The 27,306-nt window shown below is 43.2% G+C and overlaps 1 protein-coding gene across 3 annotated transcripts in view; it reads right to left on the bottom strand.

Moving 5' to 3' along the window:
• The window catches only part of KCNAB1 (potassium voltage-gated channel subfamily A regulatory beta subunit 1), a 300,021-nt gene that overhangs the window by 217,265 nt on the left and 55,450 nt on the right, over nucleotides 1-27,306 (bottom strand). Inside the window, exon 2 of one of the 3 annotated variants that reach the window (XM_050966049.1) lies at nucleotides 13,686-13,875. In XM_050966049.1, the coding sequence (XP_050822006.1) occupies nucleotides 13,686-13,774 (89 nt within the window). In that variant the 5' untranslated portion in view covers nucleotides 13,775-13,875. Of the gene's footprint in view, nucleotides 1-7,416; nucleotides 7,822-13,685; nucleotides 13,961-27,306 lie in introns of those variants that run through there. The other 2 variants (XM_050966046.1, XM_050966047.1) reach the window with 2 other exon arrangements.

Raw genomic sequence — 27,306 nt, 5'->3', positions numbered from 1 at the left:
GTTTAGGTCTACAGTAGGCTTCCAAGGGAGGTTGTGGAATCCTCATCATTGGAGGTTTTTAAGCACAGGTCAGACAAACCCCTGTCAGGGATGATCTAGGTATACTTGGTTCTGCCTCAGGACAGGGGCTGGACTAGATGACCTCAAGGTCATTTCCAGCCCTACATGTCTATAACAAGGCATCTGACTCATTCTGCCAATAGGGCCATTCTGTGTTCTTATGCTGGTCCATAGGGTGACCAGATAGCAAGTGTGAAAAATCGGGACAGGAGTGGGGATTAATAGGCAGGGGTGGCTCCAGGCCCCAGCATGCCAAGTGCGTGCTTGGGGTGGCAAGCCGCAGAGGGCACTCTGTCGGTGCCGCGAGGACGGCAGGCAATCTGCCTTCGGCGGCTTGCCTGTGGAGGGCCCACTGGTCCTGCAGCTTCGGAGGACCTGCCGAAGCCGCGGGACCAGCTGACCCTCTGCAGGCAAACCGCCGGAGGCAGCCTGCCTGCCGTGCTTGGCGCTGCAAAATCCCTAGAGCCGCCCCTGTTAATAGGTACCTATATAAGAAAAAGCCCCAAATATCAGGACTGTCTCTGTAAAATTGGAACATCTGGTCACCCTATTGGCCCATGGCCCATGTAAATTAAGTTGTTTAGTCAAGCCTTTATGTTTACAACATAGAGGCAACACATGAGGGCACACACAGTGTCACATGCCCCTGAGATTTCTGCCAGGCCCTGCTTGGTCACAGGGTGCAGTTGGGCCTCCTCCCTGTGCAACAGCTGCCAGACCCAGCAAGCTGCACCCTGTGTGGAGAGGCAGAGCTGGCAGCTGCGGGGAGGTGCCAAACCTTTACATTGGGCCCCCCCGCCCCATTCCACTGTTGGCAGATATGGGTCATCTCTGCATAAACATGCAATGACACAAGCAAGGCAGGCTTAGGATCAAACATTTCTTAGTTTTTGCAATTATTCCTTTTGTGCCTCGGCCTGCTCACTCAACTTTTCTCCCTCAGGTTCCTCATCTGCCAAATAGAGATGAGAATAATGCCTCCCTACTTCATAGAGCAGTTGTGAGGATTAAGTTAAGGGTCAATGTGCTTTAGACATTACAAGCATTTCATAAAAAGTGAATTCATAGTAATATGTAAAACTTAGGAACTGCATATATCACATGGAACTGCACATTTTGCACACATTGTCTTGGCACACTTGTTAAAATACTGACACAGTGTATCTGTGCAAGATATGCTGCTATGGCAATCTACGGCCCCGTTATCCACCTTGACCCTGTAAAGTCAGAATGCACATTGGTTTTTTTCTAAACCTGAGAGTACTAAATTGGCACCTGATACAAGTTCAGTTCCAGCCCAGCTTGTTTTAGTCTTTAGAAGGTTAAACAACTATGTAATAAAAGCCCTGCCATATAAGTCAATTGGTTCTATGCACTGAAAGGCATCTCAGAGGGATGCTATTATCAGAAGCAAAGTTAACACTGGTGTAGTTTCAGATATTCAATGATAGGCTGAACTAAGCTGCATTTGTTAAGGCAATGAAAGGAAAAAAAAGACTAATCACCTTATAAATAAACCAGCTTATGGGTATATAATGAGCATTCCTTATTAAAAATTCATTGCTTTCCATATTAAATTAAACAGCTTTTAACAACAAAAGGGTTTTCTTCTTACCTTTACTTAAGAGATAAGATAACTTAAGCGAGTTTAGACCTTAAAAAAGAAAAGCTCCAAAGTCACCACAAACCCAGCAAAGATCTCAGCTTAGCAGAACTCAAAACTGAATACAAGAGTAGAAAGCGCTTGTAGCGGGGTAGTTACCCTGCTCCTGGCCTGAAGGGCTTAACAGCCCTGGGAGAGGGCTGTGGCAGGGGAAAGGCTGGGCTGACTGAGAAAGAAGCTGTAGCCAGTGCAATCAGGATCCAGCTGGCTCTTATAAGAGGACAGTGGGCCAGAAGCAGAAAGACTCTCTCTAGCTTCTGAGGGATAAGGACCTGGCTGCCTGGGAAGCTGAGGGGTATCTAGAGTGCAGCAGTGCTGGGGAAGGGCAGAGGGGGCTGTGGAGCTCCAGCCTAGCAAAGCCTCAGGCTGCAAGTCGAGCTAAGGGCCCACAAAAGGGTAGCAGGGTTGCAGAGGGGCAGCCGGTCCAACACCCCTTACTGATGTGTGGTTTACAAACTGCAGTCTGCCCCAGGGAGCAGGGGCTAGATGACTGGCAGTAGCCACTGAGGTGAGATGGGGATAGGGGGTTGGGGTTCCCCTGGGAGAGGAGACCCAGAGTGAGGGGGTACTGCAGTGGGCAGAACTCCTGGGCAAAGGGCACTTGGGTCCGGAAGGGACACAGGGCCAGCGACAGGCGAGACACTGGCCTGCAGAGAGTGCTCTGGGCTGGAAGGAGCTAATTCCTGAGACGGCCAGTGAACCGTTGCCCCACCACAGAGCTATTTAAAACCATCTCCAGATCCTCAATGGGAGGAGTGGTGTTCTCCCCTTCCAAACCAATGGTCCAAAAAAATCCTTATTCACCCTTCAGAATGGCTGAAATTTGCTACCATGTACAGAGCCAATATAAAGCCTATGCATGATTTGAGCCCTATTTTGAGAATTGCATAGGCCTTGTGCCAGCCCTCTGCACAGGGTTTCACCTGATATGAATAAAGGCCTGTGTAAAAGCTTCAAGATTTGGTCCAATGTCATTTCCCTAGCTCTACAATTTGTCAAAGTCATTTTGAATTCTAATTGTGTCCTCCAAAGTGCTTGCAACCCCTCCCAGGTAGGTATCATCTGCAGATTTTATGAGCACACTCTTCACTCCCTTATCCAAGTCAACAAAAATGTTGACTCTTGCCAGACATTAGGACTAACCCCTACAGGACCCCAATTTGACAAGCCTGCACAGTTCAACAATGAGCCACTGATGAAAGATCATACTCAGTAATATCATACCTTATAGTCATCATCTAGAGGCCATTTCATCTAGTCCTCATTTCCCTAGTTTGCTTATGAGAATATCACCTAGGACCATGTCAAAAACCATACTAAAAATGCCTAGAGCTGGTCTTGGTAAGGTTTGTAAACGCTCCGAGCCAAAAATTTTTATTGTGTACGTATGGCTGGCAAAGAATGTTGTACATATAATATTGGAGTCTTGGTGCAAACTATTTACAGTAATGCTGTTGGGGGGGGGGCCACGGCTGGACCATATATTGAGCCCAATTTTAACCTAGTTAGAAAAACCTACAGGTGAGAGTATATGATGCACAGAAGTTAGTGCCCATCTAGCTAAAGTTAGAAGCCCTGACCCTAGGCTTGCTTTGACCACTTTGCATTTTTCCAAGGGCACAAAACAGCCCTACATCTTGCATTCTGATGCCTAGTGGAACTTTCCTGCACAGCGGAATCCTTGGGTGTAGTAGAGGCTCCCTACATCACTCCCTGCAAATGGCACAAGAGGGGTACTGAGGGGGAAAGAGGAGTGGCTAGGACATTACTACGCCTCAGCAATCCCTGGGTGCTACAACAGCACTTTGGCCTGTTGGCAGCCAGCAAATGATAGAGAAGTCCTTAAAGCAGCTGTAACCTTCCCTGGAGCATGGACTAGGATCAGGGGAGTGCACCCCTGTCCTGAATTGTGCCAAGCACTCATCCTCAGTCAGGGCCTCAATCCTGGAGCCAATGGCTTCACAAGGGGCTCTAGTTTTCCCCTCAGAAGAAAGGCAGAGCTATAAACTACAGCAACCTGTCAATGATTAAAATCAGAAAGGAAAGAGCATTTTCTTCATAGATAGTAAGGAAAAGCTACAGGAGAGTGCAACCCCCTGCCTCCCGAAAAATCCATCTCTATAAATCTCGAGTCCAAGAAGGATGTTAATCATCCTCAGCAATGTGACAAATGCCACTACCAGTTGAGTTCTTTTTGCTGTCAAACTTCATCATCCCACTTACCTGACTTCCCCCGCCCCTCCCGTTTTTTTTTAATTAGAGAAAAGCAGTCTGGGACTGGCTTCCAGATGATCTAGTGGAGGAGGCAGAACAGCGTATGGTGCAGAGGCAGACAGCCCAAGTATGATTTTGTTACACTAGTTTAAGTGAGAGGCCCAAGAGGTACTGATCTAGTTCCAAGAAGCATCTAAACTTGATGTGCTTAATCTATTCTGAATCAAGCCTTTAGAGGTCTGCTCGTCACAAATGCCTGTTTGCCTCTGTAGTGTCACCAGGGAGAGACCCAATCTTAAATGTTCTCAACTTCATTCACTATTCATTTTAAAATGTTTCTTATGTTGATCAGGGCCGGCTCCAGACGTTTTGCCGCCCCAAGCAGCTAAAAAAAGAAGACACGATCGCGATCTGTGGCAATTCAGCGGGAGGTCCTTCGCTCCGAGCAGGAGTGAAGGACCCGCTGCCGAATTGCTGCCTAATACCTAAAAGTGCTGCCCCGCTCTGGATTTGCCGCCTCAAGCACTTGCTTGATAAGCTGGTGCCTGGAGCCGGCCCTGATGTCGTTTCCCTGTACCTAATTCAGCGTAACACCACCTCTGCTTTCACACATTCACCCACTTTATTCACTTGGAGTGTCAGAGTGATCTGCCTTTCACAATGATGTAGGAAATCTTACTGCAAAATTCCTACTATTATGGCATGGCCTGGTGTATATACACTTTATAAATATGAGTTAACTATTGCAGTAGCTTAAAATTTTCAGACTCATACTTCACTTCTAAAAATTTCTTACTAGAACTGGCTGTAAGTTGACGTTCATATTACACATTTTCACAGCATTTTGTTAAAAGTATTTGGCCTTTTGTACCCTGCATCCACATCCTCAGGCCTTTTCTTGCTTTCATCAAACTGCATGCTCTTATTAAATATGCTGAAGTACTCATTTTCAAACACAAAGGCCACCTGGAAAATAAATGTATCTTCAAGCAAAATGAGCCCATTGTTTCACACAAAAAAAGTTAGCATCTCAGTGTCTTGCAACAAAAATAGGTTAGTGCTCTCAATGAAATATGAAACATTGATTTTCTGATAGTTTTATATTTTATAATGAATACATCCCACAGACTCATAATTGAAAATAAAAAAAATATACAAATGCTATATTGATTTATAATTTTTAATCAGCAGATCTTAAAGTCCCAAATTTAGGATAGAATGTATATATGTGCCTAAATCCCACTCACTTCAATGGGACTTAAAGGAAAGCATGCTCTTACCAGGGCCAAACTGCTTTACAAAAGGCAAACCCGCAATTTTATAAATGGGGAAATGGAGGCACAGAGAGACAAAGCTAATGGTGGTGCAGTGAGCCGGTGGCTGAGCCAGCGGCAGAGCCAGGCATAGAACCCAATCACTGAGCAAAATGCCATCTGACTAGTGTAAGTCTACAAGGTATGTAGTGTGTCTCCTATAAACCTTAAAATTACAAATCTCAGAGGCTTTGCTCTATTGTGTTATAAATGGAACCTGGAGCGGGTTTGGGTATTGGGAACCCCTACAGAAAATTTCTATCTAATCTTAGACTAGAGCCTACTCTTCTATTTTAGTTGTGTTTTCTATATGACGTCGGGTGGAGATTAGGGTGACCAGATGTCCTGACTTTATCAGAACAGTCCCAATTTTTTGGTCTTTTTCTTATATAGGCTCCTATTATCGCCCACCCCCTGTCCCAGTTTTTCACACTTGCTGTCTGGTCACCCTTGTGGAGATAGAGAGGTCTTCATATTTTTGGCCTAATATATTGTTAACTGTGCGGGAACCAGATCCATCCATCAGCAGGGTATATGTGAAACATGCATTTGCAGGATAACCGCTAATGGAATAACCTTAATTGAGAGAATGCCACAACTGCATTTTTGGAAGCAAGACATGACTATGAAATGAGTGCAGGCCTATGGTCAGTTGCTTGTATAACTGAAAAAACTGCCAGCAGGTCAGGAACTGGGGTGCTCACCTGACACTTTGCCTTTAAAAAAAATTAAATTTAAAAATAAAATAAAAAAATCAGTGTCCAATATATGAATGGAAACAGCAGGACAAAACGGAAAGTGGGAAATCATTGTTGAAGTAATAAAGCTAATAAGGGGAAGCCTTTTTATTTTTTTAATTTATACTTGAACCAACCAATTCAAATCAGAAATTATTTAAGAGTGAAAGACCAATCTTGGGAGAGTTCCTTTTAGCTCCCCCAAATGAAGAGAAAAGGGGAAGAATTGGTTAATCAGGGCATCTGGAGACAAATGCATGAACAGCACATCTCCAATTTATACCAGGGATAAATTATCCCAGTTGGATTCCAGTTGTGAGATATACCTTTCAATCTGTTTCCCAGTTCCCTAGTGTTAATATAATTAACCATAGCTCGGTCTGCACTGGTGCTGTGATATTAATAAGCCTAGCAACAGAAAGATTGAGCATACTGTTTAAATCAGTGTTAACGATAGGTTTCTGATTCCAAGTCTAGATTGGTAGCATCATCTAGAGCACATAGTTGTCTATGCTAATTTTTCTCTTAAGTTTCTGTCCCTCTCCCCCTACTCCTCCCCTCCAATTTTCAGGACAGTTCAACATATCCAGACAAAAAGGAATAATATTCTCTTCCCTTTTAATGTCAAATATTATTTTTAAGAGAATTGGTAATGTATGTTTCTTCAACAAGTGCCTATCTAAGGTACACACCTGCAATATAGCCATTAAAAAGCATGCAATAAAAAAAATTCAATAAAAGCTGCAAATTAGCACACAAAAACAGTCACATTTCATAATTCTATACATATGTCTGTTTTAGATCGATGCTGCATTATGCATTCAATAACAATTGGCTAGAATGTAAAGTGTCATACTCCTTGGAATCAGCATTTTACTTACATGTTTTTCACTGTGTTGGTCATTTGTCCTAATTTTGCCAAGGAAATTTAAGATCTGAATTTAGATTATACTTTATGCAGAGTACATTTACTCTAGACAATGAACAACAAGTGTGAGGGAGAGCGAGCACACGAACAGGCAGACAGATTTTAAAGGTACATATACTATGTAAATAAACTATAGATATGATCAAAGACATTTATAAATAGATATATTTATATTTAACTGTGACATTAAGTACATTTCCTAGACTAGAAGAGTTCTGTGTAGCTCAAAAGTTTGTCTCTTTCACCAACAGAATTGGTCCAGTAAAAGATATTACTACATCCACCAAGTCTAACATACTGGGACCAACATGGCTACAACACTGCAAAGATGTGTTCTTTAAGACATTATGTGTAATGTACATATAATCTATTTATAGCCATTTTGTTTTCATTCTTTGCTGCAAGAGTTTTAGTGGGCCAGACCTCCCCTCATTTCAGCTGTTTCTTAGTAACTGTACTTGACTATGAAGATAATCTGACAACGAGAGTATATGAAAGTACCTGTATATCATTCCTGTCCCAGCTTTGACAGTTTCATGTAATGACACTCCATGCATATGCAAAAACTTCTCTAGTTGTTTTAGTTCTGCTGCTCCACTTAGCCTTCCAGCCCAGCATTTTGCTGGCAGGCAGACTTTAAGGGTGGCGCTTTGCCTTTTACCCCTCAACGGTGCTTCAATGGATTTCGGCACGCTTGGCTTGTGGGGTGGGATTTCTGTGCAGGAAGGTCTGTACAAATGCATATTCCAAGATAACAGCTGATCACAAAGATTCTCGAAGTCCAATGAAGTATTTGAGATTTAGATTCTTGGTAGTTTCTGCTTTTCTGGCTTCTCTATGTTCTTTTGGAATACTAGTCTGTTGCCATTATATTTCTATTAGGAGATGCAGCTTTAACATAGTTATGTTTGCTTAATAGAACGATGGCAATATAAAGAGTTTTCCTCCCAGTCACTCTGTACCTTCTTGCTACTGGCTCCTTTTAATTGGTGCCTAAGATGGATCCTACCCAGAATCAGTGACCTCTCTCCCCCTCTATCAGTTGAAACCTCTCACGGTCAAGTACTCAAAGGGACTGTGTATTGCCACTGGGAAGAGAATACCAAGTTTCCCATGTCTTATATTTAGACAAAAAAATATTTGTTCTGGATTCAGTACAAGGCTGATAAATGCAAGTTCTCATGGGGTTTATTTAAGGCCTTGGACAGGATATTTGAATGTTGTAATGTCCCTTAGTCAAATCATCAAGCCAATTTGGTTTCTCAGAGTACATTATAGCCCAGAGGTGGGCAAACTACAGCCCACGGGCTGTGGCCCGCGAGACCATCCTGCCTGGCCCCTGAGCTCCTGGCCTGGGAGGCTAGCCCCCGGCCCCTCTTCTGCTGTCCCCACTCCCCTGCAGCCTCAGCTCGCTCCACCTGCACAATGCTCCCCGTAGGAATGTGCTACTGGTAGCAGTTACTGATATGAAGACTTGCAAGAAAGTTCTATTCCAGCAGCACAGCTGCAGAGCTGTGGCCTGACCCGGTGCTCTGTGCTGCCCGGTGGCGCAGCTGGCTCCAGCCAGGCCCTCTGGGTGGCGTGGCTGTAGTGCCGCCAGCCACTGGTGCTCCAGGAAATGTGGTAAGGGGGTGGCGGGTTGGATAGAGGGCAGGGGAGTTAGGGGTGGTGGTCGGGGGCAGGGATGTGGATAGAGATCAGGCCCAGGGCAGGGAACAGGGGGGTTGAATGGGGCAGCGGGGGGTAGTCAGGGAGAAGGGGTGGTTGGATGAGGCAGGGGTCCAGGGGGGGCAGTCAGGAATGAGAGGAGGGGTTGGATGAGGCAGCATGGGGCAGTCAGGGGTTGAGGGGTCCTGGTCCAGTCAGGGGACAGGGAGCAAGGGAGTTTGGATGGGGCAGGAGTCCTGCCCCCTCCCCCCCCCATCAGGGGTGAGAAGCAGGGGGTGAGATCGGATGGGGGCAGGGGCCAGGCCACGCCTGGCTGTTTGGAGAGGCACAGCCTCCCCTAACCAGCCCGCCATACAATTTTGGAAACCTAATGTGGCCCTCAGGCCAAAAAGTTTGCCCGCCCCTGTTATAGCCTCACATAAACCAGGTGAGTTGGGCTCTCAATTTCTTTTCCTATTATCACAAGGTCCATTCAGGGTTCCTGACCATTATGAAAATGATGGCAGACCTGGGGAGGGGCCAAAGGGTCAGGAATGTCAGGAGCAGGAAGAGAAAAGTTCCTGTGAAAATGTGCACTATGAAATGTCAGCTTACCACCAGCCAATTAGACCTGCTGCATATGGCACTGGACACCCTGGACTCTCAGGGCCTGCAGCAGCAGGCAGTGCTACCTCCCCTATCTCTGTAAGCACAGGACTGGGAGATAGCTAAGGAGCAACAGCTCCATTTTCTTGCCAGTTCTGCAGCTCCTGCTGCAGGACCCCCACACAATTCTGTCTGGTCTACTTAGAATGTAAGTTCTTTGGGGCAGAGACTTATTTTGTTTGTGCAGTGTCTAACGCAAAGGGGGCTGGATCATAAGTGGTCTCTCAAGGCCTTTGTAACACAAATAGAGAATAAATCTGTGAGATTTTTAAAAGCTAGTGTGCCTAAATCAAAAATTTTCTATTATTGTAACGAATACAAATTCTCGATAAAATTGAAACTTTTCTTTTTCTGTACACGGATCGACACTTAATGTGCAGCTGTGGCTGGGTGGCAGGCTAGTGGTAGTACATGCCAGCTGAGAGTGGTCTTTTGCTGCTAGTCTGGTAGTAACTGGGAATGGTGCTGTAGCAGTATACTCTGCAGCTGGGTGGGCTATTCAGCAGCAGGCAGCTGTCTTGGGAAGTTTTTTGCCTGGAGCTTTGAATAGTACTAACAGGCTCCAGATGAGAATATTTGCATATGCGTCTAAGTGCCTTGTCTGTTGGTGTGTTGCTCTGCCTTTAGAGGAAGTAAACCAAGGGGCTGGTTTAGTGGTTTAAGCCTCAGATGTGCTATACCCAGATTCTTTGGAATCAGACTGAAATCCCATCAGTATTAATTCAGCTCTTCATCCTTCTGAGGGAGAAGAGCAGAGTACCATGCAGTTTTTCTGTAGACTAAGTAGATAGCAGGCTTTACAGTAGGGTCTGTAAAAATATGGCCCCATCTGTTCTGTTCTGTGTGAACCCTAAAGATTCCACAAGTTTAGGGAGTTTGTCCCTGCATTCTTAGCCAAAATTTCTCTTTCCCCTGCATTTTTGAATATCATGCAATGCAACAGTTGTCAGTCTTACTGCCTTCCTTCACCCTCTAGCCTAGACAGTGTTTCAGAGGAGGTATACATACACACGAGTTGCCTTTAACCCCCCCCCCCACACACACACACCCCCAAAAAATCAACACTTGTCAAACAAATCAGCAGCTAATTCTCTAGTCTTAAACCTAGAGAATTGTTGGTATTTCAGACACCACTGTGTGCAAAAGATAGGTAAATGTTAGCTTTTTAATGGTACCCATAGTATGTAATTTGTAATGTGTTTCAGATATTTTATATTTATAGAGCACCTGAATTATTATATCAAGAGAATTAGAGATCCCAGATTAGCCACCCAAGCCAAACAAACAGCTCAAAGAGCATGAAACAATATAATGCAAGGAGGAATACCTTTACTTTGTCATCTCTCAGAATCACAGTTCTGCAGCCCTTTGTTACAACTCTCTTTCCATCACTAATAAAGAGTATGATTAGATCATCAAAATATTAACATACCATGGATTCAGCTAATCCTCAAATCCTTCAAAGCAGATAAACAGACTGATCTCAGAAGAGAACATATTTGAAAAGATTGTAATTCATTGTCACAGAGGGTGATTTTTGCATGGAAATTTGGATGACTCCAATTATTTGCACTCTGCAAACCGTGGGCGACCAAAGACCTAAGGAATTCAGATGACCTTGTCGGCACCAGTTGCTGTAATGGTTCATCAATGTCTTATATTCAGATTCAGTCAATTCAATGTTATCTTTAAGGTCCTAAACTATTTTTAAGATCTGCATATAAAAACTGGTTCAGATTCAAACAGTAAGTTCTGTTTACTGCTCTCTGAAAGGCACACTAAGAAACACTTGGAGCGTCAGGGAACAGGTTATTAACATTGGCTTTGGAGATTGGCACATGGAAGCAACTTGCTGGAAACAATCTGATCCTTTTGTATTCTCTGAAATTAGATTTCATGGCAGTTAAAATTATCATGATCTAGGGAAGTAACTGGCCTAGGGAAGTCACTGGTTTCTAAATATATCATTTACCAATTGGCCTTATTTTTACTACCACTCGGTAATGTAAAAAATATACAAATTTTCATGGCAACGCAGTGTGGCAGCACAAGGTAACTGGTTATCCTAGATGGAAATAATGGAGATTTATCATGGAGCTGTATATTGGATAGCTTTCAGAGTTCAGTTTAAAGAAAAGGAGGCTGAAAATTTGGAAGTCCAGTTCATATCCAGTTTATAAACAAACTGCTTCTATAAAGAAGACACCTGGGTTAGAACCAAACTGCACATCCAGACACTGCCAGACTTTGGGGGAGAGAGGTTCAGAATCCAAAACTGGACCCTAATTAGAGTTTTACCATTGGCATGTCTCTCTGCATTGACCAAACCAAAACACTACATTGGAGCATCCCTTGGCGAGACAAACACTGTTCTACATCTGATCTTTCACTATCAGACCCTACCTCTACAAGGACTCAAACAAAACTCCTTGCTCTAAACCCACATTTTTGGTGGGCTGGAAATGCAAATACAAGCAATACATCTTGGCCTCAACTCGAGTGTTCCTTGCTTTGACTCATTGAGAATCACTAGCAATCAATCAATGCCAATGTAGTTTAAATATTTTCAAGCTGCATTATACATTTTTAATACACAAGCATGGTCAATACATTGCCAAAAGAAAACACTTCCATTGGTTTTCAACTCTTTCTGGCCCCAGCTATCTCCATCTTCTGGGCTTTTTCACTGTAGTGTAAAACTTATGATTTTGTCTACACACTTTCCTGCAGCTTAATTCTGATAGACTCATCCTTGCTCAGCCATGCCTTCCTTCATCCAAACATATCTTTAACATCTCAAAAAGATCTTCTGTTCCCTCTTGTTACCACATCCTGGAGGGCTTGATTGTATTTTCCTTAATAATGTTGCATCCTGCATGCAGCTTTACTCCAGTGGTAAGTAAATATTGCTACTGGTTCTTCATGAGTTTTAAAATATGAGACTATTGTATTTTTAGAAGTATATGTAAAGACTTTACTACATTAACATTTGCAACTCAAGTGCTGCAAAATAATTGCATCCTTCATAGTGTTCTGTTAACACAGCATTCAGTGTTTAGGTATCTTGACCGTGAGTTTCACATGAGTAGTCAATCTGGTTTAACGTGTTTTTCACTCCACATTTATTTGACAACTAAATGTAGCCACTGGGCTAACATTTTCCTTATTGGATGTGGTTGGCTGCTAATTTCTTAGCAATAGTGTATGCAAAAACCTCACTCACATTTCTGTACTAACTTGCACACATTTTCCTTTAACTACTTTCTACTTTCAACCTTTATCCCCCAATGAAATCTTACTGATTCTAGTGTCACTGTGGAAAGATCTCACATTCAGGTCAATCACTTTAGATACTTTGCTTTGAGATTTAGGATCATTTTGTCTGGCAATAGGGCTAGAAGCCTGATCGTCTGCTAAGCGTATTAAACCTGGGTAGGGCAAAGCACTGAAAAACACCACACACACCCGACACTCCAACAGTCATGGATTCAGAGATAGACGGACTAGATAAAAATGCTTGTTAAATTCTTTCCTTCTGCCACCTACTGAAGTGAGTAGGGTTACTGAGTAAGATCCCACTCAATATGGATAGGGTGGCAGAACCTAGCCTACTGATTGTATCGTTGTCTGACAGCTGGGCTGAAACATTAATTGTTATACCAATAAAATTTAAAAGCCAGCAGGATCTTATTAAAGGGGATAAGACATTTGTCACATTTATCGTAACTATAATAATAAAACAAAAGATAACACTAAACAACATTGTTTGACTACTTATTTTTATTACTACTTTTTTTTGTGTATTTACATAATAACCAATTTATATTAAAGCCCTACCTAATTAAGTCTCAGAGATTAGATATTAGAGACCCATAAAACAAAGTGTGGGTCTTATTTGCACTGGTGAGGCCTCGTTACATTTAGAATTAATGAACGTCAGGCTCCCATATGCTTTGAGATTTTAAAAGGGCTTAGATTAGAGGCAATTTATTGAATAAAATGAGAATGTTCCCTTCTTTGTCAGAAGTGGTTTGCTTTCAAGCTGGCATTCATACACTCCCTCACAATTTAGGAAAAAAACTCACAACAGGGTTTGCAAAAGCTTTCATTCAATATTCTCAGGTCGCCTCCATAATCCTTGCACGTTAGCAGTATATTGTGCACTAAATTCAATTGAAATCAGTCACATTGACAAGATAGCTGATGAGATACAAGTCTGAGGATTCAGCAACTTTGACATTCAAGTGACTAATAATCAATTGCCTATAATTGTCACGTTTGTAGTTTGCATGTAACAGTGCACCCCTGCCACCAGCCCCACTGTAAAGTGATTAGAAAATGTCTAAACCAACCAGGTACTTAAACAGAGCCTTACGGGTTTGTTTTGGGAGGGGTTTTGTGGGTGGAAACAGTGATTTGAACTTTCTTTTGAAGAATAAGAAGTTTAGCTTTCTTACCTGTGAGGCATTCCAGTAGTGTACGAGATAGTATGCTCATAGGATAAGTTACATATTTTCAGATACCAGTTCATCTCCAGTTCACGCATGAGTGCCAGTCTCCAGCCCCTTTGCTGTATCTGACCTGCGGTATTGAGTCTATTGTCTTTGCTGCTTTCAGAGGAGCTCTTTGGAGCTTTTTCTCTACTCTCTAAAGAAAGGACAAAGTGTTTCCTTAACTTGGCTGCCTCATCAAGATTTTTACTCCCCACCGTCCCAGTGCGTGCTGCAAGCATTTTTGTGTCTTGCCTGTCTGCAAAGGAACCACCTAGCACTAAGTCACTTTCCGCAAGTCATTTAAACTGATTTCAGCATGCACTTTCCTCCCTCTATAACCTTATCCTGGCCACAAAGCTGTAATTAGATACATGTCTACAGGGCTTAACCAGAAAGAATAGCTGTAACCTTTTCATAGGGAAAATCTGTAAACTTCCTACCTGTTGACATACTTGAATACACAAAGTAGTAGTATCCCATGTTTCATAATAAACAAATGCCACTGGTAAACACACTATTGTTTGACAAGAACAATTTTGTTTTATGTGGATAACCTTTTATATATAATTACAACTAAAGCAAACAATTTCACCTGCATATGTTCCACTGAATTGTTTTGTCATCATGTGTATTTGAAATTGAGATCCAGCTAAAAACAACTTTAGCAGTTTAGACCCTAGCTATGCAAAGATTTAACATGTGCTTAACTTTATATAATATGAATAGTCACACTGAAGTCAACAGGGAAAATTACAGTGTGTAAAGTTAATGTGTGTAAGTTTTCACAAGGTAGGGCCTCAATTTTATGATTACTCCCTTTTTAAATAAAGAGAAATCCTACTGAATGAAATTATTGAAAAAAGTAATCCCTACTCTGGTTCCCTGGCTTCTTTCATACTGCAGCAATTTTTTCACATTCCTTAGGACAAGTAAAAATATTGTAAATAAAAAGAATGGATCCCAAAGCTGGATGCATTTCCTTTGCACTGTTAGGATATAAAGATGTTAGAGATTTGAATGCAGTCTGCTTATTGCACATATCAGCTGTGAAAGTGATATTTGGAACCCATGAAAATGTCCCTGAGGAAAAATAAACATTTTGGACAAATCGTCCAGTTGTTCATTGGATTTGAAGGATGAAAAGTCACCAGCTCTAGAGCTAATCCCCACATTGGACCGTATCATGTCATTCATTTCAAAGGCAAATACCTGAAGCTTTAACTGACAGAGGTTAACGACACTGGTAACCGGTCCAGTCTTGTATAGACTAGGGTTGCCGCTAGTGGAAACAGCTGATAAAACTGAATCAATGGTAGTACCACTGGGAATTATTTGATAGAGTTCCCTAACGTGAACAGCCTGTGTTTGGGTCAGGACATTTCCTGGACATTTAAAGTTTGCTTAGATCCTGTTTCTGTAGAAGGGGCATTTACTGTCTCTGGACAGTCTTGACAAGAAGCAGTTTTCTATATGGGCTAATAAGCTTCCATGATACAGTTTTACAGACACCGCTGAGTAGTCCCCATCTTTCAGGTTTAATATTCTATAACTAGTTTGTAACTTTTGTAGTCTCCATTCATATGTTGGGTCCTGCAACCTTTTTTTCCCCCAAGATTAGGGCTTACTCAAGCAAGTAATCCATCTGCCTTGAAGAGGTCTACTTGCACGAGTGAGGATTCTTTGAGTGCATGTATATTTGGGGCCACTTTATGGGCCTCGTGACACAGACCTGCAGTGATGTTGGTACAGTGCTTCACTGCCCAGGAGAAGCAGTGGGAGGCATTCTGGTCTGCTTTACACTGCTTCTTGGGTGCAGAGTCTCCTTCCATGCACACTAGTCCCTCTCTACAGGTTGTTTCTGGGGATAAGGGCCATAATCCTACCCCTCCCCATCCACTATGGGGCACCCTATGCCCTAACAGACCACACAGATAAGGCAGCTCCAGAGTGCTCTGAGTGAAGGAACACCAGTTGTGCCTGGCTCTTATATGCTGAACTCTGGAGATCTGACAGAGCTACCTGCGTACAATAGGAACGCTGGGTGGGATTGCGCTTCCTGAAGCCCACTGATGAGGAAGGGGACTGTGCCTTACTCCACTGTGTGCTAGGTTACCTCTGAGTAAAGTAACCATAGGTCCTGTTGTGTCCTGGGTAGTCCCTTTAAACCCTGTCCCAGCTGTCCCTACTTTTTTGGCAAAAGGAAGCATTTGTCCCATTTGTTCTTGCGAACTTCAGGGCCAGCTCCAGGCATCAGCGGAGCAAGCAGGTGCTTGGGGCGGCCAACGGAAAGGGGCGGCACATCTGGCTCTTCGGCGGCAGGTCCCTCAGTCCCTCTTGGAGGCAAGGGCCTGCTGCTGAATCTGCCGCTGAAGAATGAAGCAGCAGTGGCAGAGCTGCTGCCGGAGTGTCATCGATCACAGCTTTATTTTTTCCCACCTCATCGATTAGGGCAGCAAAAACTCTGGAGCCGGTCCTGGTCAACTTGATCAGTTGACAAAAGAAAATGGGACAAATGCCCACTTTTGTCAAAAAATGGGGTGCGGAGGAACATGTGGAGGAGGGTGAGTGGTGATGCCAGCCCTACGCAAGGGGTCAGGGAAGACTGAGGTAGACGTCAGGCATGGCTTGGGAGAGCAGCGACACCAGCCTCACCCTGGAGCGAGGACCAGCTGCACATGGGGAAGGGGCTTGGTCTAGCCCCAAACAATGTCCTGTTTTCCCTTTGGGAAACATGGTCTCCCTACCACTCAGCTGATGAAACGGGGGAGCAGCTTAAGGGTTTCCCTTCTTCTCTGCCCCCTTTGGGGTGGCTTGGGCATTATTTCTACTTAAAACTTGATCTCCCCACCCCTATTTTTTGAGTGACAGCAAAGAGAAGCATAACCATAGTATACCCACCTACACCTTCTGTCCCTCCCCAACAATTCCTTCACCGATTGCTTCTGAGGTTTGTCATTCTATATGTTATTTTAATTTTTCTGGTATTTGCATAACAGTTTTCACACAAATAAAAAAACATTTGAATTTTTGTTTAATAAATCAAGTCCATTCCTTTATGGAAATAGGAATGATGAAACTAATAAGTTTCCTGAAAATTAAATAGAGATTCTATAAAAATTACTACAAAACCCTTCCAAATGTAACAGAGAATGAGCTCCTCTCTATAGAATTTTAAACCATCTCTAAAAATATATGAAAATATTCTATCCCTATTATCCCTATTGCATCTGAAAAAGTGGGTATTCACCCATGAAAGCTCATGCTCCAATACATCTGTAAGTTTATAAGGTGTCACAGGACTCTTTGTTGCTTTTTACAGATCCAGGCTAACACGGCTACCCCACTGATACTATCCCTATTATAGACTTTTATAGGATGTGTCGTTAACTCCTACACCACTTCCCCATAAGGGTTAAGGACAGAGATAGAGCCCACTGAAACCAATGAGAGACTTTCCACTGACTTCCATGGGCTTTGGATCAGACCCCACATTTCTAAACTAAAGTTAAGTATGCTCAAATTACAGATGTCCAGTTTTAAACCTTACAAACTTCTTTTTAGATTCCTTCATTTGAAAGCTGGCTACTCACAGCTTGAACAAATTCTTGAGTATGTGTTCAAAAGCAAGCTGGCATTTGGTTTCAGGTTTTCCATTACATTAAACAAACACTACTTGTTCCTGCATGCAGTACAGACCTTAAAAAGGTAATGATTACACCAAAAATAAATGAAATAAATCAAAAGCACATGCTTGCAATTAGTTCCCCTCTAAACGGGGCATTGTTCGTTTTATAATAGACTTGTCAAAGTAGATGTTCCCTTAGCTTGTCAGTTTAGCTAGGTAACATTATAGCAGGTATAATTGTCCAAGTAACAGTATCTTATTAGCCAGAGAAGGTAACTGACCTGCCTCTGAAAAGTGAGCAGATAGCTGGATTGCTTTTCTGGAAGCAACTTTATATTTAAATATTGATACCAGGACTCTGCCACTGTATTCAAACACACACTTTGGTTTATTATCAGACAACACAGCAATGGTGGCCAAACTTCCAATATAATTTATGCTAGAACAAACAGTGGGCTTCCCCGCCCCCGCACACTTGCACAAAGCTAATACTGCTCTCCTATTCACCTGCTGCTGGCTTGTTTCCCAAAGGGATAAGTGGACTCTAAGGGTGCTGCAGCAAGAAGAGAAGATCTGAGGCTTTTGGGAGACAGGCACATCAAGACTCTTACATGAGGAGTGTCCTAAGTTATGGACCCTATCTCTCCCTGTTTGCAGCGTCCTTCCTGCTCCTTCCTTCAAGGCAAGAAGCAGAAGGGGCAAGTGGCCTGGATCGGCACCAGTAATGTGAAGTCAGGAAGGTGTGACCTGGGGTTCACGCTCAGGACTAGTGATTAGGAAATCCAGATTCTATTCCCAGCTCTGTTACCGACATGCAAGTTGCCTAAGGTCACAATATGCCAACAGATTTAACTTCTTTATGCCCAGCTTCCCACTCTGAAAAAATGGGACGGCTAAGGCCTACTTGCCACACGAGTGCTGAGAGGCTTAATTTATGGTTTGCTAAGCGCTTTGCAGTGTTTAGATGGAAGCAGCTACAGTAGGGATAAGTATTATAATAAACACTGATGGGAGGAGTTGGAGGATGCAAGAGGGAGGAGGGATTCTCCTTTTAGAGTAAGAAAAGCAGGAAATGAGAATGCAGGCCTAAGACAAGCCTTGCTGCAGAAGGCACTGTGGGCAGTGTAGAATGCTATGGATCAGTACATTTAACCTCAGTATCTAAAAGGCTCAGCTGCTCCTGAAAGATGTACACGGTAAAATGGTGTTCAGAATTCTGTGGTCCTCAGTAGTAACCTCAGTTTCAAACCCACATATTTGCAACACAATAGTTCAGTTAATTTGTAGGTAGCTCTGAATAAACTGGTTAAGCTTCACTTCCCTTGTGAGTGAGACACTCCTACCAGAGTGAATCCTGTTTTGGAAGTTAAGAAGATTTTGCCACACTGAAACAGGAGCTGGCACTAAGATACCAAGCCTAAAACACAAAGCAAGGATTTACTGACTAGATAAAAAAGCTTAACACAGGAGTGGCTCCAGGCACCAAGTGTGTGCCTGGGGTGGCAAGCCATGGGGGCGGTCTGCGGTCATCATGAGGGCAGAGCAAAGTCCCGTGGCTTCAGCAGCAACTCAGTGGCAGGCATGCCGAAGGCGCAGGACTGGCGGACCTCCCACAGGCGCTCCACCAAATCCACGTTATCAGTGGACCGCCCACAGGTGCACTGCCGAAAGTCGCCTGCCTGCCTTGCTTGGGGCAGCAAAATACATAGAGCCGCCCCTGTATGTGGGGTCAGACTACAGCTGATTTAACAAATCAAACCAGTTTTTAGTTATTGAAGAGCAAAGGTTCATCAGAACCCAAAACACTTGACTTTAGTTTTTCGCACTCTACAGTTTGGGAAGTCAAACAGATTTTATTTCCATTTTAGCTAGGGTTGTTTTTTAAACAAGGTTTCAAAGATTGGATTTATCAGAAGAAATTTTTACAGCAGCTTTAATAAAATCAGTATCTAAGAGAAATGTCAGACTAGACAGCAAGTGGCTGCTTGAGACTAATTCTAAATATCAATAAAGGTCTCAGCTGAGCTGTCAGTTTGTAAGGAAACGATGCTCATTAATTAGCACTGAATTGTATTAATCAGAGGCCAGGAACTTATGCCTGTTTTTGCTTCTTTAGGACGTATAAGAAAAAGTCTATTACTTCTACTTCTCCTTATGTCAGGGCTTATCTACATGTGGAAAATTACTGCAGTAGCTGTACTGAAATAAGAGTATTTACACAGGATGTTATTCCAGAATAGTTATTCCATGTGTAGACAAGGGCTTAGAAATGTCAGGCATGATCTTCCGTGTTTTACTCTTTCTTGGACAACCCAGCCGTTACGTCTACAGGTATGATGGTCTACAGCATTTAAGGCATGATTGAAGCACAGGTAACTTAAGCACACCAGCACTAGTTTTAATCTAGCTAGCATGGGTAAAAGTAGTATTGAAGACATGGCAGCACAGACCCCAGCATGAACTAGCAACTTGAGAATGTACCTAGGCTCCCCACTACACTTCTACTGGGATGGCTAGCCTGCACTGAAACCAGTGCCACCAAAGCTACTGTTATCCCCATGAAAGCTCATGCAGTGATGCTTATGCATGTTACCATTGCATTTTAAGTGGCAGTATAGATGTTTGCAGATATGGGATTTGGGAGCTCTCAGCTTTTAGTTGGAAAGGAAGGTGTTGCATCTTTAGAGAAAGAGCTTTTCTTCCATTTATTGCAATATTTTAGTCCAATAAGTGTTAAAACTGAATTAAAGTCATGTCCCCTCTGAATCAGCTTTCACTGCCTTGGTAACTGGCTAGCAAAGTTAGCAGAATTATGAGTCATAGACATTAGTTTTCCTTTATTGGTCATCTTTTTAAAAAGGCTAAGAGTAGGGGGGGGGACACCAGGCAAAGTTTGTATAAGGCTGAACTGATCAGAAACTTAGAAAATAATAAATACATTATCAGTTGAGTTTGTGCTTTTCAAAATCAGCTTTCCTCTGTAAACAAAGGCTTTGATCCCAAAGTCCTTACACAGGCAGAGCTTCTCCTTGGAGATAGATAGTAGTTTTGCTTGCATAGGGACTGTGGAATCAGAGTAGAGAATGTTGGCATGTGTTAGATTCTGGTTTTCGAGTCAGAGTTCCATTCAGCAGCACAAAAGAGCAAGCAGATTCAGTGCATTTCACATTCTCATGTAGACACTTCATCAGCTCTGAGTTTAAGAGATTTCTGGACTGCAGAGCAAAGTCTGACAGTAACCCACAACAATGGAGGAGGAAGCAGGCACAACCCCTGCATGCTCTAGTTGCCTCGCTGACATTTATAGGGAAAAATATCTAAAAATCTATCCTTCCAAAACAAACACACACAGTAGCAGCAGCTTTCCTCCGCGACGTACATACTGTTTCCCCCACTCTGCTGCTCTGTGTAGGTTTAGATTAGGAAAAATTGTTTTAGTGTATAGAGCACACCAGGAAATTTGCTATCAGAGAAAAACTAATTGTCAAGAGGATTTTGGGAGGCTGGTCTTATTCTAGAAACGATCCTGCCATCTCCTTGGAAAGCAATGCATATAGAAGACCGATCAGCACGGCAGGTGGGAAATAAATCTAAATTGGATTATACACTTCTGTTCATCTTCCTGGAGGAACTGCTGGGGTTATTTTGTATCAGAATCTGGCCTTATTTTAGAGATATTAGAAAACAAAGATCCTATAAGATCAGACTCTAAAGATCCATATTTTTCACCTTTACAGATTTAATGCACTACAAAAGGAGTTACATTAGAGTTTTTGTGGATTGCAGCCAAAGAGATTATCTGTATCCAATGGAAGTTGGCATAGCTGAGAGTTTAAAGTACTTTTTTTTTAATTATGTCAATCCTTTCCAGATATTGAGCTTTGCAGTAGTTGCACAGAACTGTATGCTCTGCACAGCAAAGTGACCGTTGGCACAAATAATCTGAAGTTACAGGAATCTGTGTGAAAACAAATCAAGAGTTTCTCTTATAATTGAGGTCAAAGCCATTAGCTAAAAAAGTTTTCCCTCTCTAGAATGGGGCTCACAATTCACCCATCATTTATGCCAGGAAATTGCAGCGAGGAGCCCCCAAAAAGAAAGTCTGCTTCAGAGAAGGCTATGGCAGCAGAAAGAGCCTATAATCTCCATGGCCTGCAACTTCTGTATGGAGCCAGGACAGCTGGAAAAGAAATAATGGTGTTGGGCATGACCAAGTGTCCGTAGGATCTGCTGATCAGTGCATCTGTTCAGCAGTCTGTCAACTGGACTTCTATGGAGAAACAAGCATAAACTAAAGCCACTTACCTCACTCCCACATGGGAGCCATGCGAGAGCATGTGTTCTGAGCGCTGATTCTGCAGCACAGTTACAATTATAAAACTGACATAGCCAGATCCTTTGGTCTGGCCAGGCTGTTGTCAGTGCAAGCCCAGAAGTTGGCAAATGCAGATGATCTAATTTGCTGCCTATAACCCCCAGGGCTGGTCCAAGAGTCAGAGATTGCTGGGGCAGAGGAACATTGTGGCTAGTCACTTCTCCCTGACCACATTTCCTACACCAGTTCTACACCACCACAGTCAGGGGACTCTTCAGGGAGCCGAATCAGCCAGCTTTATGGCTGCTTTGCACTATCAGTATGATGTAAATCAGCCAGTGGGGGAAGGATTTGAGCCCCTATTTGCCATTTAGTTCCAATTCTGGATATCATACAAATGTTCTGAATATTCCTTCCACACAAAAAGAAAAATATGTAGGGCCAGATCCAGGACTCTGAAGTCACTGGCAAAACTCCCATTGACTTCAATGGTGCAGGATCAGGCCCATAATGTCTAACTCATTCCTAGCCTTATGGACATTCTACCATAAATCCACTCCCTCCACCAGAGAATACTTATTCAGATAACATTTAATCCAGATCATCATTGCTTAGAGGAGATATAGTCTAGCACAGAGGTGGGACAACTACGGCCCGTGGGCCACATCCTGCCCGCGGGACCATTCTGCCCAGCCCCTGAGCTCCCAGCTGGGGAGGCTAGACCCCAGTCCCACCCCTGCAGCCATGCTGCCGTGCAGGGAGCACTCTGGCCCACTGCTACTCCCACACTGCGTGGCTAGCACCCATCCACCTCCCAGGCTTTCCAAAAAGCCAGCCCTGCCATTCTGAGCAGCATGGTAAGGGGGTAGGGAGTGGTGGGGTTGGATGAGGGACAGGGAGTCCTGGGGGGCAATCAGGGGACAGAGAGCAGTTGGATAGGCAATGAGGTCCAGGGGGCGGTTAGGGACAGGGGGCAGTTGGATGAGATGGAAGTTCTGGGGGGGGGGGCAGTCAGGGGATGAGGAACAGAGGGGTTGGATAGGGGTGGAAGTCCCAGGGGGCCTGTCAGGGGGCAGGGGTGTGGAGTCCTGCACTTAGGACGGAAGAATCCCATGTGCTGCTACAGGCTGGGGACCAACTAACCAAGCAATAGTTCTGCAGAAAAGGACCTGGGGATTACAGTGGACAAGAAGCTGCACATGAGTCAACAATGTGCCCTTGTTGCCAGCAAAGCTAACAACATATTGGGCTGCATTAGTAGGAGCATTGCCAGCAGATCAAGGGAAGTGATTATTCCCCTCTATTGGACACTGGTTAGGCCACATCTGGAGTATGGCGTCCAGTTTTGGACCCCCCATTACAGAAAGGATGAAGGCAAATTGGAGTGAGTCCAGGAGAGGGCAATGGAAATGATTAGGGTCTGGGGCATGACTTATGAGAAGAGGCTGAGGGAACTTGGCTTATTTAGTCTGCAGAAGAGCAAGGGGGGATTTGATAGCAACCTTCAACTACCTCAAGGGGGGTTCCAAAGAGGATGGAGCTCAGCTGTTCTCAGTAGTGGCAAATGACAGAACAAGTAGCAAAGGTCTCAAATTGCAGTGGGGGAGGTCTAGATTGGATATTAGGAAAAACTTTTTCCGCTAGGAGGGTGGTGAAGCACTGGAATGGATTACCTAGGGAAATGGTGGAATCTCCATCCTTAGAGGTTTTTAAAGTCAGGCTTGACAAAGCCCTGGCTGGGATGATTTAGTTAGGGATTGGTCCTGCTTTGAGGAGGGTGTTAGACTAGATGACCTCCTGAGGTCCCTTCCAACCCTAATCTTCTATGATTCCAAGTACACCATAGCCTCACAGGACCTACTGTCAGAAGTAAATGCAACACATACTGGAAAGTGAAAAACTGCTCTCCTCAGATAATTGATATGAATGAATTATAAAAACCCAAATGTATCCAAGAATTTTAAAAAGATACTGAAAATATCTGTAGTATACATTATACAATAAATGGAATAATCATTTCTTCTGGGTTGTCTGGCCCTCTATGGCAAGACGACTCAAATATTTTACCATAAATTAAAGACAATTCCAAATGAGGCTCATAATGATGCCATTCAACTAGAAAATACTGTGCTGCATTCTTCCCTGCCATGACTATATTGAGGTATTTAAATGGCAAGCTCCAATTCCAGCTGCACAGCTGTAAACCTGGATTAACCACAGACTTGGCAAACCTGTGCAATTGAAATCAGACTCTAGCCCTGTTTTTATTTGGGGGAAGTAGTGTTATTTTTTGGTAATAGCAACACAAGTGACAGTTCTGTCCCAGAAAAAGGTCACAAAAGAATTAGGGGCAAGACGAAGTGCTGTATTTGCCTTGATCTTGAGAATTTTTTTAAAAAAATTTGTTTCAGGATCCAGTGAGAAATCTGCTGAGCAGGGTTGCCAATTTTGGTGGGTCGTATTCCTGGAGCTTGTGTCAAATGACAATCTTTAATTCCTAGAGACTCCAGGCCAATCTTGGAGGGTTAGCAACCCTACTGCAAAGGCAGGAGCCTTCCTGCATGGATAGCTGCTCCTTTATGTGGCTTCATTGGCCCATACTTCCCCTGGCAACACAGCTCCAGCACAAGCCATGCTAGCAGAGTCCCTTGGAGCAGCTCCGTAGCAGCCAAAGAGGGGATTCAAGTAGCATCAGCAGAGGCCGAGCAGAGGCCTGTACTGCAAAGAAAGAATAGGCCCTGCTCAGTTCCCTTCTACACTCTGCCCTCAAAATCCTGCTCAGCTTGGTCCCCTAGTGGAGGGCCATCCAGGGTTGGAAGGAAGCTAGGATGAAGAGGATGAGCTGGGCCATGGTTTTCATTTAAGTTGTTTGAATTGGACAGGGGTCTACAAGTAGCTGATCAGTAAACTTGTATAAACAGAGAGCCAGATCCTCAGCTGGTGCAAGCTGACCCAGTTCCCTACCAGATAACAATGGATTGATACCAAATCACTTCAGCAAAGGATCTGGCCCAAAGCCTTTTTGCCAAAATAGGCTACAGATTTTGGAGTCCTGTATCATGTGATTACTTTGCTCTCTTTTGTCCTTTGGTAAATGGGATTTGTGTGTACGTGTACACATACACACACAAAAAGAGAAAGGGCATGACATTGAAGCCATGTGACAATTAAAACATAATTTAGACAGTGAAAGCCTGGCCCTATGGAAGTGAATAGCAAGATTCCCGTTGACTTCAGTGGGGCCAGGATTTCCCCCAGAAGGAATAATATAGAACTTTGTTATTAGGGTTCAACAAATGGTTTGTTTTCATCGTAGCCTCCATCCCTAAAGATCATGCTATCAGCTCTAATAGTGTCAAAGTTGTTGGACCATGTCCATGCCCCCCAATATAATGGTAAAAGAGAATAAGAACAGATGTCAGAAGTAGTAATATTAAAGGGATTTTTGTATTCGCGTAAATGAATCTTTGCGTTAAGTGAACTTCTGTCTGCCTTCTGCTGAATTCTGTTGAATGAATCTCTAACAAGCCCAAAGGCCAAAATACCAATTATCTAAGGCCTGTACAGGGATTGAATATGCAAGGTAACCAATAAAAATGCTATTACAGGACAAAGTCTGTACCAAGGAATAAGGACTTTGGGTGTTGCTTAAGAAATTGTTTTCCCACTGATCCTCTTATCCCTTGGGAGCTTGATTATGCCTATATAAATCTTTTAGTAATGGAAAGAGGGGAAAAGAATTAAATCAAGCCTGTTAAACCTGGAAAATCATGGAAGAATGCTGAGTACATGGGAGTGAGTGTCTGACAGGTAAATAATTGATCAGAAACTGCGACCAGCCAAAACCTAAGAACTGCAACTCCAGTATCAATGAGCTGAAGATAATCCAGGGGTTATCGGGTTACCTCCACCCTGCAGGGCATGCCGGAACCCACCCAAGCTCATCATGGTGAGGGAGACTCGAAGATAATGCTTAAGTGTCATGGATGTGCCATCTGCTGATCAAGCTGATTAATGGTTACCCTAATCACAAGTTCAGCATGATGAAGCAACTTCCATAGACATACACTGAACCAAGAACCTGTAAGAACAGAACCAGAGGATTGAACTTTTTGAGTCTGGTTCTTCGACTACCCTCCAGGAGCAGCGGATGCGCATCTGACATGACTTGGCTCCACCCTCATGTCCACGCCACCTGGCCAGTGACTTGGCACAAGCAACTCTGGTAACTATAATCATCTTTTCAGAACCTGTGTGAATGCTTGTGAGAGTGAATGATTATTCTAACTGAAAAGTATTTTGTTGTATTTGCAATAAATGTGGTGTTTTGCCTTGTCCCTTTTCTAAGAGCCTGTTGGTATTATTTTATTGGTGTAACAAAGTGGCCCATTCCCTTGACAAAAGTGACTTGTATCAGTCTCACTGCAAAGTGTGCACACCCAGTTAGATGACATCTGGCTCTACCTTTCTCCCAACTATCAGAGCAAGAAGAGTTACTGAAGGCATTCTTCTTTGCTAGAATTCAACTAGCGTTGTTTGAGAAATCCATGTTTGTTTAGGACACTCATCTTTGATAGAGTAAATCGGGGTTTGTCAGAAGAGGGATCTTAGAACATTTGCCTAGAAGACAAAAGTTAATGTACATTAGAGACCTCTCGAACTGAATACAAAGTCAGCTCACCATATCCCCCTCTGACCACTGGGTTCATTAGATTTTTGGGAGTAAATGAGGGAGTCATTTCCAAGTTGGATAACTCAAGTCTGAGACACTGTACTACACATATGAACCTGCAGACTCTTGGTCATTAGACAAGTGTTATCTGGGGCTCCACACAAATTTACTGTGGCTGAAAACTACAGTTTTGCTAACACAGGAACTACTTCTGGCCACCAGTAGGTCTCCTCTGGCTCCCAACTACAGTATTTTCACTTCAGCTATGCTCATGGGTCATAAATAAATGCCCTCGTTTTACTGCCAAAGACTAGTGATGACACATTGTCAACAGAACCCCTGGTAAATCATACTGACCTCAAGCGGAGTCATTTTTGGTGAAGGGGCAGGGGAAATAGATCACAGCTACAGAAAAATGTAGATTTTTCTGAGAATCTCCCAGGTAAAGCAAAGTGCATTTTCACTGTGACACATTGCAAATAACTAGATGGTAGGACACAGCACTATTGTATGTTTTAAATGTTTAATCTCTGGCTTATGTTTAAAACATTCTCTCCAAGTGTGTAAGTCTCACCTCAGCCATTCCATTTCTGTGCTGTGTCACTGCCATCCAGTGAGCTCACATGTATAAGCTAAAAGTTTCATTTTATTCAGATGTGATAAAACCAAAGTTTTCAAATAAACCCCTCTGATCACAGGATAATAGATGCCCTATTCCTGAGAACTCTGCCCACTTGTTACATAACTACTCTTATGAATTTGGGTGCCTAAAAAACATTTGTCAATTCCAGCCTTTAGCACAGAGATCTGAATGGTATTAAGCTTTTAGCTTTAAGTGTATGTACATTAGATACTTAAGACTGCTCGATACATCATAGAAAGTGTGCTACAGTCATACATAAAAGTATCCTATAGCTAGGCAAATAGATGTAAGTTACGCCAGAAACATCTTCCTCTGAGAATATGAATGGAA

The sequence above is a fragment of the Gopherus flavomarginatus genome, chromosome 8, assembly GCF_025201925.1.
Source record: "Gopherus flavomarginatus isolate rGopFla2 chromosome 8, rGopFla2.mat.asm, whole genome shotgun sequence".
Classification (NCBI taxonomy): domain Eukaryota; kingdom Metazoa; phylum Chordata; order Testudines; family Testudinidae; genus Gopherus; species Gopherus flavomarginatus.
Note: the sequence above shows the minus strand (reverse complement) of the source record. Positions and strands in the feature narration are given on the sequence as shown.